The sequence below is a fragment of the Eucyclogobius newberryi genome, unplaced genomic scaffold (genome assembly GCF_026437365.1).
Source record: "Eucyclogobius newberryi isolate DKJ021-1_F unplaced genomic scaffold, fEucNew1.0.hap1 SCAF_18, whole genome shotgun sequence".
NCBI lineage: Eukaryota > Metazoa > Chordata > Actinopteri > Gobiiformes > Gobiidae > Eucyclogobius > Eucyclogobius newberryi.
In genome coordinates this window covers 17,903,663-17,923,370 of record NW_027315812.1, presented here as the reverse complement: position 1 = coordinate 17,923,370, position 19,708 = coordinate 17,903,663, and the positions used below count along the sequence as shown (strand labels likewise).

Here is a 19,708-nt window from a genome sequence, read left to right as displayed (position 1 = left end):
TTTCACTGTAATGTCCATTTTGTGTCATTCTTAACAGAGGTAATAGACAAGTTCAACACCATAGCAATTATTGATGGGAGAAAGGAGCACGTGAGCCTGACTGTGGACAATGTGCACCTGGAGTATGGAGTGGTTTATGAGTATGACAGCACCGCGGGGATCAAGTGCCACGTGCTGGAGAAGATGGTGGAGCCCAAGGGATTCTTCAGCCTCACTGCAAAGGTTAATGATACTTTAGGCCCTTTTTGTTAATGCTTTATTTCTAAGTGTGCTGTTTAGATGCAAGGTTTTGTTGTAAATTATTCCATATTAATTTGATATGATTTGTGGTCATGGGAATGTGGTTATGTGATTTATGGGAAAAATATGCACAGGCTACAGCGGGGAGATGAAAAGTCGACTTGATTTTGTATCTTGGGTTTCAATGTGTTTTCCCTTATGATAAGCCTGCAATTTCTACACGCTATATGAAGTGTGTGTTTTAAATTAAACTGCAATTGCAAAGACGTTGACCAACTTGACCAAAAAGCTCCAATAAAGTTCCGAACATAACTGCTAGAAAATGCTGGCGCGCTATTGTTGATTAAAGTATTTTATTTCTGTGAGAATACAGGACATACTTAAACGTTTCACTCTGCTGTATATTGCTAATGTTTGTATTGTTTGGACTGAACTCTCATGTTTTTGGAAACTACACTTTCGACACTTTCAGTTTCCACATCTGATAATATTATTTTGTCATACTTAAATGTATTTTTGACATAATAAAACAGCTTCCCATCCTATGGCTTTTACTTTGCTTATGTCCCGAGCAAACTGGTATTTATAAGCTGTCAGTACTCAGTGACACTCTATAAAACTTACATAAAACTATATATTTTCACCACCATTTTACAGCCTCATAGGGGTGCCATTCACAACTTAGAAAGACACTTGGTGTAAATGTCTGAGTATAATGAGAGTCGAGATGCTAGTAGACACTGACAGCTTTATTTTAGTCACGTTGGTTCCAGCTGTGTTAAGTGCATGTGTTTTATTGATGTCCACAGAATTATCATTATTGATTTAAGACTGGAAGAAGACTGGGTCTGCTGTAAAAAAAACAAAAAAACAAAAAGAGGGTAGCGATAAATACATATACATTTATCATACATTTTCAAGTCAATTCAGCACACAGCTGGTGCGTTGCATTCGAGAAAATCCAACATTAAATCAGCTCGTTGCTACATTTATAACAGACGACACTTCTTACATCCTCAGTCAATTAACCCGTCTCACAAGCTGCTTTGTTAATCTAGATTTACAAGCCCTGTGTCTTAAAACTCACTCAATAAAAACCAATGACACGCTTAGAAAAAACATGTCACATCCTCTCTGATTATGGCAACTCCCTCAAAGTGAAAGTAATTTAAGCATTATCATAAACATCTGCCTTCAGTGTCCCATGTTGTCATTAGAGTTCTCAGTGAGTTAGAATTTTAATATAATTTTCTCTGCATTGCTCTCTTCCTACTTTAAATTCTCATGCTTGCTTTTTCCCTTCACCGGGATTCTGATTAAGATGACTTGAGAGTTGCCTCCTTTATTGTCTTTACAGCGCATATAAGATGACATGTTTTTTTGTTTGTGTTGCATTTTAATAAAACCTATGGAAATATTTACGCTTAAAGATGGCATTAATTTGCATTGTGGATGTCTGGTCTCTCTTTGAGCAGATCCTGGAGGCGCTGGCTCGTAATGACAACATGCTGGTGCAGATGTGTGACAGGTTGAGCTCCAGCTGTGATGTGGTCCCAGAGGAGCTGCTCGCGCGCTTCAGTGCCATGTGCAGCGAGAGGGTGGAGCACATCAACCGCCGAATCACCAACTACAGGAAGGTCTGAGCCTTGTACTACCGTGAGATGATGATTTTATAATGAGCAAGAAGGGGTTGTTAAGGAATTGATACCTATCGAAAATAGATACTGAAAGAAAACAATAAATACGGTAGTCAAATTTAGACCTTTGCTAAACAGATTTAGAAGGGTCCTGATCTACTGTATCAGCTCTAGAAGAAGACCACATGGTTATTTTATAGAAACTACAAATACTATACTATGATACTGTTATTTTGTGTTGGATAATAACATTATATTGTAGAAAAAGCTATTTTTAATATGATTGTGTAACTGAATAGATTATCGAGCCTGTCCTTAAAGTTTGACATTTTGGTATTATGGCAACACTATGACCAAGTCAATGATATAGTTTGTGCAAATGCTTTTCAGTGAGTGATTATAGAATCCTGTTATACACAAGGTTTTTCCCCCTGTACTGTAGGTTACGTTATAATAGATTGCAATAATCAGTGTGCAACCATGCTTCTGTTAAAACATGTTACATCAAGAAGAAATATGTCAACAAAATGGTACAAAAATTAGGATATACAATGTCATGTGCATCATCATTGATTGTATGCTAATATTTTATTAAAAAACAGCTGTATTAATCCGAGTGTGTGCGTGAGAGCTGCAAAATGGACATGAAATCAACCCAAGGCTAAGGCTTGTATTTATTACTGTCCATGTATAAATAGCCACAGCAATGACTTTGTAGTGTAACATGGAACATTCCTTTTCAAAACCCCAGAGAGAAAGATGCTGGAATGACAGCGGAGTCATCTAAAAGGGGGGTGCAGAATTATAAAATAGAAGACATCTCCTGGCGTGGATTTAGGGTCAGTCTGAGTCCCATCTGGAGCCCATCAGCCTCGTAACTATAGCAACTGAGCACTCACACTATCTGAGCTAACTGACATGCACTGTTTTGTTTTAAAGTTCATAGTTAGCATATACATTGTTGGACTTGTGCTTTAGGGCTGGCCAAAACTGCTAAATTTGTTTTCCCAGATATCAGAAAAGATAATAACTTACAATGTGTAGCGTTCAATTCAGGCAGGATAAAACTGGGTTAAAAAAGTGCAGTTGTTTGAATAATTAAGACAAGGACGGTTATATTTTAGCAGCTCTACATTATAAGATTGCCCTCCAAAAGATTTAGAGGCGTTAAGGAGGGCATCTGGTATAAAAAACATCTGAATTCACTTTGTGTCAGATGATTTGCTGTGATCTCAAAAGTCATTTGTACTTTGCTTCATGTACATTGCTTTATGTTTCATTAGTGTTTACATAAAACTGATGTGCAGGTCTGTATTTTAATGAAGATTTTATGTCCACTATTTAATTAGTAACACTGCATTTATGTTTTTTTGTCTCAGTTTGCACGTGTCTTGAAGAACAGAGCATGGCCAACCTTTAAACAAGCCAAGACCAAGGTTTCTCCTCTCCACAGCAGCGACTTCTGCCCCACCAACTGTCACATCAACATTATAGAGGTCTCCTATCCCAAAACCACCACCTCTTTGGGCAGTGCTTTTGGCGTGCAGCTGGACAACCGAAGGAGCACTTTAGAGAGCGCCGCACGGTACACTGCTGAACAAGGTAAATAAACACCCTCTCTGTTAAATAATGCAACTGTTTTGGCTACTTTGAAATTCAGATTTTTCTGTGTGTGTTTTTAGGTAAACTAAATCCCATGGTGAACGTCCAGCACACAATCACAAGCATGGCGGCCCCATCTGGACACAGCCTGGGCCGGACAGAAGGTCACGGCCTCCGCTTCTTGCTCAGAGAAGAGGACCTGCTTACACTGGATGCTTACCAAAAACTTCTGTTCAAACTCACCACTGTCATCAAGGAGATGGAGACCCATGGTGCACATATTCATGAGTGAGTAGCAACACATACACACACAAAAGTAGAGAGGAATGCATGTTAACATTCACAAACACAATCTAGTCTAATTCATCCAAATGAGAGCCCATGTCTCTCCATTTTCAGACAGACTTGAAGCTTGTTGTTTATAGCTTTCTTAGCAACTTAAGTCAAACCGAAATTCCTGGTCAATTTATAACAATATTGTGAATCTGTTGTGAAATATGTTTTACATTTTCCAAAACACTGTTTTGAATGAAAATCACACATTGCAATGTTTTACAGCTTTAGCGCCTCTTCTTATTCCGTGTTTTCACATATTATACTTTCTCACCTAACCACAATAGTGTCTGCAACAGCTTTTTTTCAGAGAATGAAAGTGAACTAATGTATCAAGCTCTTGTCACGGCCAATTACTGCAGATACATGTTTGGCAAATTGTCCGAGACGAGGTCAGAGCAGTGAACAAGGCCTTCATTACAAACTGATCCAGTGCACTTTGTTTACTTGTTGAAATTAGATTATGATATTAATAATTATATCTAGATGTAATCTCTACAAATAGATTAAATATGTTCAGCTTTTTTATTAACACACCGCTGTTAGCAATGTCCTAATTCATCTCATCTTCCTGTATTCACTTCCCACTCTGATTTTCTATTTATTCAGCCTCTAAGGAGCTTTTAAAAACAATTATCTTTAATCAACCATAATTGATGAGCTAGGTATTTTTTTATACTAGTTTAATGCTGGAGTTGCATCTGTTTGAAGGGTTAAACAAGTCAAGTGAGTCTTGCTTTAATAACAATGATCAGGGAGTCCATTTTGAGGTGATGACTTTTGAACTTTACCAGTGTTGTGACCCTGCCTTATATTCGCTCTATCCTTTTGTTATTCAGATCACTCTATTTATAGCAACCGGATAGGGATCTGTTTGATATCTTTGAAAGAGCCTCTTACTTATTTACATTTCTTTACATTACAGCATTATGTAAATTCACTGTCATTAAAGTGCTTACAGTGGAGTTTTGCATTGCAGATTTATGTATTGATGCAATAAAGGTTGATTGATGCTTAGTGGTCATGATGTGTGGAAGTAGGTTATAGAGCTCCCCGTTGGCGATAATGAGAGCCCTTGTTTGGCTGGCTAGAAGCTGGTATGTAGTTTATTTTTCTTCTTTCCCGGCTCAAGCTACATCTCTGATCCAGTGATTGTTATTCTCCCTCACTCTTTCTGATAGATTGTGCCCTAAAGGCCCCAAACTGTGCTCACACTTGATTAAAGCAACAGCCAATCACAGAGCCCGGATAACTTCTCCATGGCGATGGAATGCCTCTCAGTTTTGGAGGGGGCATTGTGGCGACCCGAGGAGTGGACCGTAATGAGGGCATTGCTTTGGGCTCACCAGAATGTGAATGAGCACAAAGTGGGGGTCAGGCAGCGACGAGGCGGGGGTCTGAATGAAAGAGGTGTAAATATGTCAGATGTAGCGCATAATGGGGCCGTTTTGCATGATTATTTTTAACCTAAGCTGTTTTGAATAAGTTTATTGTCACCAAATTCAAAATGGAATGAGTAATTAAAAGTAACCAAGCTAACTTTAACCTCATCGTCGGCATATTAATGCCACAGGTTGTGTGTGACCGGACTCAACCCCATAATTATGAGCCTTGGCTAATAAAAAGATTCACATCACGCTTACAAAGAGGCAGGAGTGCTAATCATTGCCACTGTGCTCCCCATAATGTGAGACCCTAACCCTAACCCTTATATCTGTACACTGTAGTCTGTATCTCTGTATGGAAGGATACATGCATCCCCTATTTAAAGCTGGACTCTGTGTTGACACAGCTGCACTCTGCCAGATGCTTGACCCTATTAATACAATGCAGAGCTCTGAAGCCGACCGGCAGAAGCTAAACACAAACAACCAGGTTATGTTTGGCACGATCCCTTAAACTGATGTCCAGACAGTCAGGCTACATGATATGGTCCTGTGTTTGTATTAAGATAAGATGTAATGTACATTTACATTTACATTTTACTTTTCCGTTTACACTTTTTCTCTTTTCTTTACAGTTTATTGTCATCCATCACAAACCCTGCAGCCTCAGAAAACCCGACTCAAGAGAGCTACATAACAGCAGAAAGTGAGAGTGAGAAGAGCGAGCGCAACGGGAAAAAAGTCTGCTTCAATGTGGTGGGTGATGAACAAGAAGACTCTGGTCATGATACTATCAGCAACAGAGACTCATACAGGTAAAACTATAGTATATAATACTGCATCAGAGATTGTGTCCTTCAAAACTATATTTTCCTCTAAATCTTTTTTCTCAACAGTGACTGCAATAGCAACAGGAACTCCATTGCTTCTTTTACAAGTATCTGCAGCAGTCACTGTAGCTCCTATGTCCACAGTGATGACTTGGACTCAGGTATTATTATATTTTTCCCCCACATCTCAGCTCCATTCGCAAATGTCAGCTCTGCAAACAGTCTGACCACTGCCGCAAGAATTAAGAGACCACTGATTGTCCACCGCCTGATCATTAACTGCATATAGTGCAAAATAAACAAACAGTTTAGAGAAGAGCGAGAAATCCATCCCATTTGCATTCAGCCACCTTTTTTTTGGGGTCAATCCCTCTCTTATTCACGGAATTACGAGCAAAATAGGATTTGCACCGCGATGTATTTCTTGACACATTTCTGTTGAATTCTTTTAGTAACATAAAACACTAGGCCAGTTGTTCTGACAAAGCTTTCAGGCTTTAGTTCTTCAGTCCACACAGTCCAGCGTCGAGTGGAGCTCACAGACAGGGGGCGCTAGAGAACAGACCTGAGAGCACAGAGATGCTCCACTGACAGTGACACAGGATCTGGACATAAGTCATCAGCTGCATGTGAACAGCTTAAACACAACTCTGCTTCAGCAATAAGTGTTCTCTTAATAATCAATGGCTCTGACATTTGAATGTTGGAGAGAAGAAGTCTGCAATCAGAATGTAAGATTAAAGTTGCACTATGTCATTTTTCTGGAGGCTGATCAGCCCCAAAATACTGTAATGGTTACAGTAAACTGTATTGTTATGATGGTATTGTAAAATAATTGTTAGAGTCACACTAATTATACTCGTTACAGTTATGTTGAATTCACTGTTTATAACATACTTGTAATGTAAGTAAGTACATATGACAGACATTGGCCTCATTATTAATGCCTCACACAGTTACGTGTGAGGCATTAATATTCAGATTCAGATATTCAGTTTCACTGTGGATGTATTTGTCAAACAGATGTACATTTCAGTGCTATGCAGAAACTCATACGTGAATATCTAAACATGAATATCTGCAGCTTTAGTGTTTGTCATGTCATGGCTTTAGCAGGTAAATGCCATTCAACTATTGTTGCCACTTTTCAGGGGATGAGATGCCGTCCAGTGTGTGGTTGACCCATGACAAACAAAAGAAGCTGCACAGTTTCCTGGAGCATCTTTTCAGTCAGGTATGTTTGATGATGTTGCGCCATTTTTGTTTTTCTTCATAAAAAAGACACATGGTCATGTAAGGCATTTTTTAAAAACAGTGCAAAATTCTGCCAAGAGCTCTGAGCTTAGCTAGAAAAGCATCTTTAGCTTTTTAGCCCGACCACATGGGCACTGGTCGAGGAACAAGCTGTGGCAATAGACTTAAGCCAAGAGTATCCTTGTTCTGCTGCCACAATACTAACCACAGAGCTTCAGAAAGTCAGATTAGTTCTTGATTCTCAAGCCATCTGATGAGAAATCAATCAACAGCTTTTGGCCTTTTTTATTTTTTATTTAATTTATTTGAGCAATATCAGCTCAAAGAACTGTAAACAATATATATGATATATATATTATATTATATTATATATTATATATTCCAAAAACATGGAATAGGGAGAAGTTTGTGGAACTTGTGAGGTCCGACCCCTCATGCCCCCTTCATGATGGCTCGCAAGTATTCCCAAGTTAAGTATATTAGTTTGATTTTAATTGAGATAACAATAATGGTGTAATTGAAAAATAAATAAATAACGCAATTAATTAAATGAAAGGCAAGATCCCGCATGACAAACACTAGTCTTATTGGCAGTGGCTTTTTAAAACATTAATCACAAACAATACAAAATATGATAATTAATCTATTTGCTGTATTTGCTTAATTCTTTTCATCTCTATGCATAAAATCTTACTAACCTGTTTAGATTAGGCTCATTACATATTTTATAGATAGATGTTCATGCTTTGAGAAAGTGTACTGTGTGAGTTAAAAAATGGCCTGTGTTGCACTTTCTCGCTGTATCCTGCCTTTTGTGTCATTAGAGCACTTTCTGTAGCTTTGTTGACACTGCATTGCGGGCCGTGTTCACTGTGGCACTGTGGGACGTGCTTCAGGGAGAGCACGAGAAGCAGGTGTTACTTTTGTTTGGCCAGCACTTTTTATTTCCCCGACATATTTTGGAAAGAGACTGTAAGCCACATGCATGCATTGTTTTGACCCTTGTCCTTTGCTCAGGTGGACTCCATCACCAGCCTGCTGAGAGGAGCTGTGGTGGGCCGTGCATTTGAGCAGACCAAGTGCTTCACACCAGGAAGAGAGCTGCAAGGTAAAAATCTATCCAGAATTATGCCTTCTGTGGCCCTGCAAATACCTTTAATGTATTGTGGAAACTGACAACTATGCATATTTATTTTAGTTGGGCTTTATGTCATCGTGTATCCACAGTAAATGCTCACCTTCTGTACACGGTTTTGCATAACGGACATATTTGAATACATAATGTATGTTGTTCCTGTTGCAAGGAGTGACCATTTTTACATGCGAATGCTGTTTGGTTATTCAGGCACCTGAATAACCAAACAGCATTATGCACTGCATAAATGGAAAAGGCAGTGCCATGAAGGGCAATTGGCATAAACCCTTTGCCAAACCAATATGCAAATCATTGCATGCTTAGAAACACCCAGACGTCAGTGTTTACCCCAGAAGAAAATATAGCTGAAAAGATCATTACCATCCGTTCAATGTTCAACCCTAGTCTTGATTCAAGTTGATGTAGTTGGCCATTTGTGCAGGAGTTGTCTGCAGGAACGCAATTTTACATGGGTGTGTGGAATTTTGGTTTTAGGGAATTTAGGTAAACTCAACTTCTGGACCAGTGTGACCATTCATAAGATACAAATATGCAAAATAAAGAATAATGCGTTTATGTCTGCCTCACTTCACGTGCACTGACACACACACACACACACACACATCATCATCATCATCATCATCATCATCATCATAAACAATAATAATAAACCTCACTCTCTGCACATGAATAGAAAGGTCCTCATCTGGTAATGGCCAATATTACTTATTCAACAGTAAATATTGTTTACCACACAGAACTCAAACCAACGCACCAGTGTCGATGTTGCATGCATTTATTGCCAGGATCATGGCCCTCCATACAGGATCATGGCCCTCCATACAGGATCATGGCCCTCCATACAGGATCATGGCCCTCCATACAGGATCATGGCCCTCCATACAGGATCATGGCCCTCCATACAGGATCATGGCCCTCCATACAGGATCATGGCCCTCCAAACGGGAATATAATGTCACCAGTATCACAACCGCTTCATTTGTAAATCAGACATCATTGCAAGGACAAAGTGGCTTTGGGACCAGGGTCCAAGGCCAAAACTACCTGGGGAGTGCGCAACCCCTCTTTGTATGTAATGTAATCATCCGGAAACTGTTTTAGAAACCACAGCGTTTTGACTCCTGTGTTTTGTTTTGTTTTTGAAGATTTGGTTGCCTGTATGCTTTATTAACAGGAAAGTGCAGTGCGAAATGGGGACAAGAGAGAGGGGAGGACATACAGTAAATTATCGGAGTCGGGAATCAAACTCACAGCACTGCGGCCGGCTGCATGTGGAGCCTGGCATACGTGTGCTGTGTCTTAACCGCTCGACCACCAGGCAGCACTCGACTCCTGTTCAAAAGTTATATCTGATTTGGTGGTGTACATTCAGGCAGAAATCCGACCAGTCAAATGCTAATGAGATACAGCGCTGAGGGACTGGTGGCCAGACCTCAATTAATGACCCAAGCTGTGTAAAGAGTGAAACAGGCAGATTGTAAACAAGGGCAGGGCTAGTTTCAATTGTAACTCCTCCCTTTAGGCTCGACCAATTTAAGCTCAGGAGAGTACAAAGGTTGCTACTGAAACCATAAGATTTAAAACTACTTTCAGAGGGAAGTCGAAACGTCTTGAGTACTATGACTGTAAACTTTGTATACGTTTTACAATGTTCTTATTTTGGATGTAGATCCTTTACAAGCAAACAGGTCATTCTAATTTAAACCCCTGACAAAAAAGTGTCAACAAAGTGTTGCTGCGTGCATATTTAATACAAATACTGAGATTTGAAAACTGATGCTACCACTCTAACTTCTCATGAAGTTTGTTAAGACCATTAAAAAAAAAAAATGAGAATACAATGTGCTGCTGGCTCATTGTATTCTCAATTTATTTTTAAATCATCAAGAGAAAAGTATCCCGTAATTATGTGATTTAAAAAAAAAAAAAAAAATCATATGACGGAGTTACCCGCTTCGCTGGACTATTACCATCTTTTTGGACTAGAGGCTAGAGGACATGGAATTGGACAAACAACTTCAGGTTAGCTTAAAAGGTAGCAAGTCTAGCATGTCAAGGCTTTCCTTCAAAATGGACATTAGAACATAACGTCAGCTGAAATGAACAGTATGTGTATAAAATTAAAGGGTTTAGTTAAGAAGCATTTAACAGTTACTTACGGTTGGCAAAGCAATGATGTGTGATCCTGTTGTAGCCTCGATAAGGAAGCATTGTGGGAAGCCAAAAAAAAAAAAACAGAACAAGAACGAGAAACCTTCCTCGGTCAAACATGGGAAAGAATCAATCTAAAAGCGATGTTCCCAGAGACACCTGTCACGCTTGTAATGTCTAATGTAGATTTGGTTTTCCATCTGGCGGATCACTAAGCACGGACAAAATGTGTGAGTCATGTCAGCAAAATTGTTAAATTGAATGAATAGAACTGAAGGTTTTGTGATTTCTGTGTTGTCTTCCTGTTGTGTGAAGCACTTTGTAATGCCTTGTGTACAAATTGTGCTCTACAAATAAACTTGCCTTGCCTGGTTTGCTGTAAATAATAAGATCTGCAAACATCCCAAATTATCTGGCACACAAAGCCCCAAAGGGTGCTCAGTATTTGAAGGTCTAGTTCACTGTATGTTGTGTGCCCAAATGCCCCAGAGGGAAGTGTGGAGGCCTTGATCAGAGCAGCTCCATCTTCACTAATGTGTTTGAATGATAAGAACAAATGGGATTATCTAACAAGTGGAGCGTTCCTGTATCTGGCCTGTGCGTGTGTCTTCAGAGACTCACTCAACCCCCTCAAAGCCACCTCTCTATCACACATCTTCAAAGTAGACTTTCTTCTTGCCTCTGGTCACTGTTTGAGAGGGGAAACAAAGCGCACAACGCAAAGAGGATTTTTAAGGAAAGTTTGACCAATTTGAATCATGTGTGTCAAACAGAATACTTTTAAACATGTCAGGTCAGCAAAATGTGTTGGTCATGTTGGAATAATATTTAAATCTTGAAATGACATGTCAATTGAATGTGTTTGGTACATTGTATTGTAACTTTGAAGAAATGTGATTGTTTTGTGGTTGCTATGGCCAAGCTTGTATATTTACTGCATCAAACAGAGAAGCGGTCAGCGCAGCATGTGAAGCAAATAGTCCTCATGCAGTTTCACAAATGGTGCCTATTTTTTATCTACAGAAACCCTGATTCTCGGCTTTGACATGTTTGTCGATGTCAGATTTCTTGCAGGAGTTGGACCCAAAGGTGAACTGTTCTAAGAAGCTGCGTCTTCATGTGAAACAGGATCCCTGGAACCTCCCGAGCAGCGTCCAGGCGCTCACTCAAACCATCGCTAAATTCACAGAGGGTCAGTGTACACTACTTTAATCTCAACCACAGAGAATACACGCAATAATACTGTGCATTATTTATGATGAATACTGTGGTAGGTTTTCTGGCCAAAGCTCCTGTGCACCTTATGATACGTATTTACTGAAGGGAGTAATTCTGTTCAGTGTACTTCAGATACTATCATTGTGCTGAAATGCTGGATACTTGACCAGTATGTAGTACTAGATATTTATGTGAAATTATATCAGAATAATTAAAATTTCTTTCATCTGCAACATATAACATCAATAGTTAAAATGAATGTATGCAAATATGTTAAGATAGTAAAAAGTGGACATGTTAAAGATTTACAAAAGCATTTTTTGAGTAAAACCGTGTGCTTGAAGACATGATTCTGCAGTGTTGCTTGCATAAATAGATTTTGTCATGCAGAAAGCTCGTGTCTTTCTCCCTGTGGCTCTGATATAACTATAACAAATTCAGATTTGTGTTACCATCTTGGCCTGTGGTGTGTTTTTCACATATGAGAAGATGGGCTGCTGTGGAGTAGGAAATGAAGCTCAAAGTTACACAGGGTGATTCTGTTTATGGGTCACATTACATTAGGCATTGAGGAGAGAGGAGTTTATTACGTTATTTACGTTTCTCATTCAGCTGTTTCATGTGGCTTTCAGAGGTGAAGACCCGGCTGCTCTTAGTCCTACTGCAGTACACAGGTCGGTATCACTTCATGAAGCAACATTTAATTACATTTGTCTCATCAACATATTCACTTTGTTACAATACATGCCATAGACTGATCTTCATGTAAAAAAATACAGAACATCTTTCACAACAACTTTCTTTTTTACCCATTCATTTAAACAAAAAGTTCTGTTCAACTTTGACTTTGACTTTCTGCTTAATTCATTTAGTTTAAACATTCAAACGCCAGTCCTTAATAATGTAAACTTTGTGTTTTCTCTCGATGCATTCCTTATTCATGCACACACTTAAACCCACTGCAATGCTCTTAGTAAAACCTCTGTCTTTGGAAATTATGGCAGCAGTTATTTTCCACCCGGACACACCTGTCACTCTCTTTAAGGTTTTCACTCATGACATTTAATCTTGGGAAAGTTAAATACAGCCTCTTTGAGTCACCTTGTGGAATGTTTTTAAACTGCGGCCTGACCTGGAAAGTGTGTTTAATCACCATAACAAGCTCCTGCCACTTATTGCCGTCATAGTTCTCTGTTAACCTCTCACCAGAACACTTTTACCTCCCGTTTTAATCTGGGCGTACCATAATACATACTGCTTTCATCTTCCCTTCTCTACTTTTCTCACTTCCCGTTTGACTTTTGTTTAAGCCTTTACCCCAGCCTCAATACAGTTTCTCTTCCACCTCACAGACTCGGAGATCCAGCTGCGGCGGGACATGGTCTTCTGCCAGTCCTTAGTTGGTGCAGTATGTGCCTTCTCCGAGCATCTACTAGCTGTCCTCAAACAGGTACATTTAACAGTCGTGTTTAGATTTAATGAATACATTTGAGATTAAGAATGTGTCAATCATTATTTTCTCTGCTCCCCTTCAGTTTCACACATCAGGAAGAGGGGCAGAAGCAGACATTTTGGACCCCCAGGACCTGCAGGAGGCCCAGGAAACCAGTCGTCGGTGGTTAGAACAAATATCCTGTGCTGGTCTTCTGTTACACTTCCAGTCACTGCTCTCACCAAATCTGGTAAGAGCCATAAAAGCAAACTTCAACCAATTTATAAGGATATTGCATGAGGTTTCCATTTTTTCCCCCTCTTACCTTTTCCTTGGCTCTTGAATAACAGGGTAATGCTAATTCCATCATTAAAGCTGGGGTTCCTGATTATAAACCATGTAAGGATGAATTAGTTCATAGCTCTCACAAACCCTTGGGCAAAGTGCTTGTAAACACATGCATGAATGTGGACCAGCAATGCACTGCCCGTCAGCTCTCGTATAGCCACGGCTCTTTTTTACAAGATTGCGGTCGATCAGATGTTTTACAATTTGATGCGGACAGTGCTCAGCAATTAGTTTGCTTCAAAATGTTGCTTTTACAATACTCTTTATGGGGGGAAACAAAGATTACTCAGTTGGAAGAGAACACATTTTAGTACATCTGTGTGGCCTTTGAGGAACAAATCCTGATTTATGAACATAAGTGTAAGTGAGTCATAATAATGAAATCCTCCTCCAAACATGTTTCCGGAATGTTATGTTTGATTGTTATATGACTTTGAAATAAATATGTTTCTATGATACTTCTCCTCTTCATTATATCTATCCAGAGAATTTGCCCGGGACGTGTTTGGATTAGAGTATGGTTTGTCATGTTGACAGAAATCATTAATTTCTGCTCAAGATAAGCATCATCATTGGCTCACCCTGCCTGTTCCTCTGTATCTTTCGCTTTCTTTCATGTGTCCCTGTGGAACTAAAGAGGTTTTAGTTCCTGCTGTGACTCTAGTCCAATCTCAGCACGGCTGAGCAGGACAGGTTGGGGATTCAGTGGATTTCTGCATCTATGTACTGAATGTGTTTACGTTACAGTCTTCAGATAGGCGACCGTCCCAAATGTGTTGTTGAATGGAAGCTAATCTCTGCTTGTTGACTGTGCGACACTGTCCCAGCATTCTAGTCTTTTGTCTCTTGAAAAAGGAAAGTTGTTTAATTGCATCCTTATTTATTTATTTGTCTATGGGAGTTTTTATTTATTTATAGGAGATCTTCTACTGAGAGTGTTTTTCATACTTCCTATAAGTGATCTGTTCTTCTGTATCTACCTCTGTATCTACCTGCGTTGCACCAATGAAATTTCCCCATGTGGGACAATAAAGGAATATCTTATCTTATCTTATCTTATTTATTTTCAATGTGCTATACAGCAGTTTTTATAATCCAGCTTTCTATTTTATTTCAATGACAGCTTGAGGCCCCTAAAGGCTGTTTTGTTAAACAGCCCAGGGAATACGCCTGGATTTTTTTAACGCCTGGACTTTTTTTTTTTTTTTTTTTTTAACTTTTAATAAAATTTCCTAAAACTAATTTTTAGTCAGACCAGCTTCAGTTTTGTCATTTTTTAATGTCAATCAGACCATCCAAGAGAATATTGGTGGAATTTAGAATCTGGTATTCCTCTGAGTAGAACTTGTTCACACAGTAAATCAGATATCAGAGGCCAAAACTAGAGGGTTAGCTTCACAAAGAGTCCAGCCAATTGCTTTTTGGGGAAAAATAGACCCTCTTGCTAATATTATTGACTGCTTTGCCTCTCTTTTTAGACGGATGAGCAGGCTATGCTGGAGGACACTCAGGTTGCCCTCATCGACCTGGAAAAAGTTACATTCTACTTCCAGCAGTTTGAAGGAGAGCCTCTGGTAGCCAGTGAGTATTGATTATAAAACAACATTATTACCATTCTATTTCTTTACTATCTTAATCAAGACTTGAAAATGTACTTGTCTTTATGCATGTCACTCAATAACTAGTGTGCACTCATTCCTTTCCCCTGCAGACATGCCCATCTCATACCAGGTGGAAGGCACTCGACAGGCCTTAAGAGTGTGCTTCTTCTTGGAGAGTTTCTACTTCTCTCAGCTGCCTCCAAGGCTCAAAAACGGTGGAGCATTTAAAATATACCCGGTCCTGTTCACACAAGGTAAAAAAAAAGAAACTAAAAAAAGAAAAATTCGATCAAAGAAGGTTTTGCCCATTTACATGTGTTTGGGATTACTTTTTAGCGCTGGAGAGTATGGAGGGATACTACTACCGCGATAACGTGTCAGTGGAAGAATACCAGGCTCAAATCAATGCTGTCTCTTTGGATAAGGTCAAACAATACAACAAGAGATTGAGGTATGGTATGCACACTTCACACTATTAGGCCTTGATGTGTGGTTTGGCATTTCCTGTATGTTGTCAGTCAATCGTGGCTGTACGCCGCGGGGCCTCCAGATGATTGGCTGAGAGTGGCCCAGCAGGAGTGTTTTTTGATTGGTTGGGAACACACGCAGCGGGACAGGAGTGATTGGATATGTATCCCAGGATGAAACCGCCGCTGATGTAGTGCTTTGTAGATGCTGTACTCGGTTACCTTGTTCCCTGTCGCTTTGTCGCACATGCAAGATATGCTTTGATTGGTCCGTGTTGGTAATTTATTGAGGTCGAAACAAATACATGGAAACGGACACTTCTGGGAGCTAGAAAATAAAGTGTGGTGTTTTTTATTTAATCTCCTGTTGAGGCGATGTTGCATTAAGTGTGTATCAACAACAACAGATTAGATGTCTGCCCGAGTGAGTGGCTTGGAATCCGTCAGATGAATTATGTGAAGATGCTGCAGAGATATTCGTAATTAAAATTCAGCTTTAGCAGAATGTCCTACACTGTGTCAGCACTGGCATATGATTTATGCGGACATTAAGTTGCGCTTTTACCATGCATCAAATTCCTCTTTTTGGCTCATAAAATGTCAACATTTTTACAACACAGATTTATTACCTCTTGGTTAATAGAAAATATAATTTGTTCTCAGCTTGAAATTCTGGCCAATGTTTATTTTGGTAACATAATACCACATTCAGGTTGAGGTTCAGGTAACCTTTTTATACCCGCAGGTAGAATTGGTTTGAGTTGGAATTGGCATCCATGCACCACACACACACAATAAAATAAAAACAGACATGTCATAGATTACAAACAATTAGAAAACACCCCAGTGCTGAGCAAAAAAAGAAAGATCTTGTATAAGACCATAAAAAGAGCCCATAACTAAAACTTTACACTTAATGCTTTGTTTTACATCTTGGCAAAAGGAACCTTTGCCCAGAGGGAATAAGCGAGCCATCGTTTACAATGGCCGTGGCCAAGCATTGGGTTTGCCTCGAGTACAGAGACTCAGGATGCAGCTGTCTCCGATCACTTTACTGAATCATTTTACAATGTGGGCAAGCTGATTTTTGCTTTTGATAGAGAGACATTTTCATGGTTCACTACCATGAAACAAAACAAAATTACAAAATGGATTCAATAAAGCCCGATAAAAAAGACTCTTCGTGGTCTTACCAAGGTAAAATATGATGGTTTCTCCTTAACATCAAGAGTGTGGATTCAGGATTCGTCCTGAAGTCGATGATCATGTCCTTGGTTTGGGAAACATTCAGGTGAAGGTGAGGCTCACCATTATAAAAAGTCACAACAGGACCATGTTCATTTTCATCACTAACAATGATGAAAGTCAAAGAAGACTAACAATAACAAAATTGTCTACATATGTGATGATTGACCTGTTACTATAGTTACTTTGACTCTCATTAATGTACAAAATAAAAGGAGAGACAGGATGCACTCTTGTGGTGTACCTGCTGAAGTGCATAGACTACCAGATAAAGCTCCATTAACCCTTACTCTTTGCTTACGCATTACTAAACATGTGCTGCTTATTGTGGGATAATTCAGCAGAAAGCAAAGCCCATGAACATTTTTTAATTAAATTAAATACAATTTGGGTTGGGTCCTATTCACCTTATTCCGGAAGCCCGTCTGGGCGCCGCCATATGATGTTCTTAGTCCTCTTTCTGGTTGTATTAGTTAACAGGGCTGCCGACCTCGGTAGAAAATAAGTTCTACACAGACTAAAAAGCCAGGTAACAGGCCGCTCAGGGAATCTGTGCATTGTTCACTTGGTGGTCACAGGTACATTGGATGTTTTACACAAATCAATCTACTTCTATAGGATATTTTAAACCAATAGAGTGTAATTATAACAAAAGTGGCAATCAAAGAGTTAAAAGTGGGTGGGGCGGAATAAGATCCATACCACTTCAATGCCTTCTACAACACATTAATTTACTCAAAGTGCTTACTACCCAGAGTTTTTATTTATTTATTTGCTCCTTGTTGGTCCTTCTCTCCATATCATTGTCTCAAAGCAAGGGCCCAATTGTGCAGGTCATTTGTTCTCATTTATACGATTTCTTTGTGTTATTTTGAACTTGTCCTTGTGTCGATTGACAAGTTTGTGTGCTTGGTTTGCACACTCCACTCTAATAGTCTGATGATTGGTAACTTTAATTAGGGCACAGAGGGGGATGAAATGAAACATCTAGAGTAATTTGACGTTTTCTTTTGTGAATGTGGTAGCAGTATGAGATCCTTTGAAGTCTTTTGTGATGCTCACGTGTGCTTCACATTTGGGTTCCCTGACACCTATGGTAATGCAGAGTAATTGAACTGACAGCAGAGGGTGCGAGCAGTAACACAGAGCAGATGTGTGCTGACAGGCGAGCAGGAGAGTCGAGCTGATAAAAGGGGCGGTGCAGGGGCTCTGGGTACAATGAGCAGGCAATGGGCTTCTAACACAGGAGGAGGAGAAACATAGACAAGCCTAAATGCATCACACTTTCTATATATATATCTCTATGTTCTCTACCGGGGGAGTCCTTTAGCTAGTGTTGTTCTAGTTAGATGCATTGTTTCAAAATAATCTGATGTTTATGTAGTTTCTGGTCCTTCAATCACAGCTATGTATTTCCACTTTTTACCAGTCACACACATATTCATACACCAATGTACTGCACACAAATGTTTAGAATATAATAGATTGTTTAAAAATGTGAGCTGCTTGAGCTGGTACATCTTTAATGCATTGCTATATCTATCCTTATTCCCGTTATAATGTTAAATGTGTACTATGTATCTTACTATGTATCTAAGAAGTTGGATGGATGGATAGGCCACCACCTAGTCTGCCATCATTGCTTTGTCTGGAATGTTCCACATTATAGCATTACACGTATTTATCATGCATTTATTCAATTACAGGTGTTTTTATTTTTCAAAATACATTGGAAAATATTTTACTTTGAGCTGGTTATAAGCAGCAGATGAGCATATTTACAATAGTTTTTTTTCTGCCAGAGAATGCTGAAAAAGCATATACAGTTGAGATAATATCTGTGCTTGGATCCCAGGATTCTCTCAAGAACAACATCTTTTATCCATCCAACTTCTTCTGCTTATCCGGGACCGGGTCACGGGGGAAGCAGTCTAAGGTTAATCACTACATACAGAGAACAGAGAGGAGCAGAGGGAGCTGTGAGGAAATGAGGAGAGACAGAGGGAGCTGAGAGGAGGTGAGGAGAGACAGAGGGAGCTGAGCGGAGGAGAGGAGAGACAGAGGGAGCTGAGAGGAGGTGAGGAGAGACAGAGGGAGCTGAGCGGAGGAGAGGAGAGACAGAGGGAGCTGAGAGGAGGTGAGGAGAGACAGAGGGAGCTGAGAGGAGGTGAGGAGAGACAGAGGGAGCGGAGGAGAGGAGAGACAGAGGGAGCTGAGAGGAGGAGAGGAGAGACAGAGGGAGCTGAGAGGAGGTGAGGAGAGACAGAGGGAGCTGAGCGGAGGAGAGGAGAGACAGAGGGAGCTGAGAGGAGGTGAGGAGAGACAGAGGGAGCTGAGAGGAGGTGAGGAGAGACAGAGGGAGCTGAGCGGAGGAGAGGAGAGACAGAGGGAGCTGAGAGGAGGTGAGGAGAGACAGAGGGAGCTGAGCGGAGGAGAGGAGAGACAGAGGGAGCTGAGAGGAGGTGAGGAGAGACAGAGGGAGCTGAGAGGAGGTGAGGAGAGACAGAGGGAGCTGAGCCAAAATAGTGGCTTACAATTGTAAATGTAGCCATTAAAGTTTATTAAGATCTCTGTTTGGCCTCGATTGCTCTATTATCACAGCAATCGTTTTATTTGACCAAATCATATTAATCTAACAATTCTAAGAAAGCCCAGGACCACAATTTCTCCATAAATATTTTGATATACCATTTACACTTAATGCATGCATGAGTTAAATTCACATAGAATAATAAAAGAACATGAAACATGCGTGAATAACCATTTTAGAGCCAGTAGAGAAGAAAACATTAAAGGAAAACATTGTATA

General features: G+C 39.8%; 1 protein-coding gene across 1 annotated transcript in view; it reads left to right on the top strand.

The window, feature by feature from the left end:
• Positions 1-19,708, top strand: part of prex2 (phosphatidylinositol-3,4,5-trisphosphate-dependent Rac exchange factor 2) — a 76,424-nt gene that overhangs the window by 45,341 nt on the left and 11,375 nt on the right. The window contains exons 22-36 of the mRNA XM_072450771.1: positions 38-222; positions 1,716-1,877; positions 3,257-3,479; positions 3,560-3,767; positions 5,833-6,012; positions 6,094-6,188; positions 7,179-7,261; positions 8,299-8,389; positions 11,652-11,780; positions 12,439-12,480; positions 13,159-13,256; positions 13,342-13,488; positions 15,065-15,167; positions 15,298-15,441; positions 15,524-15,638. Coding sequence (XP_072306872.1) covers positions 38-222; positions 1,716-1,877; positions 3,257-3,479; positions 3,560-3,767; positions 5,833-6,012; positions 6,094-6,188; positions 7,179-7,261; positions 8,299-8,389; positions 11,652-11,780; positions 12,439-12,480; positions 13,159-13,256; positions 13,342-13,488; positions 15,065-15,167; positions 15,298-15,441; positions 15,524-15,638 — 2,005 coding nt within the window. The remainder of the gene's footprint in view (positions 1-37; positions 223-1,715; positions 1,878-3,256; positions 3,480-3,559; positions 3,768-5,832; positions 6,013-6,093; positions 6,189-7,178; positions 7,262-8,298; positions 8,390-11,651; positions 11,781-12,438; positions 12,481-13,158; positions 13,257-13,341; positions 13,489-15,064; positions 15,168-15,297; positions 15,442-15,523; positions 15,639-19,708) is intronic.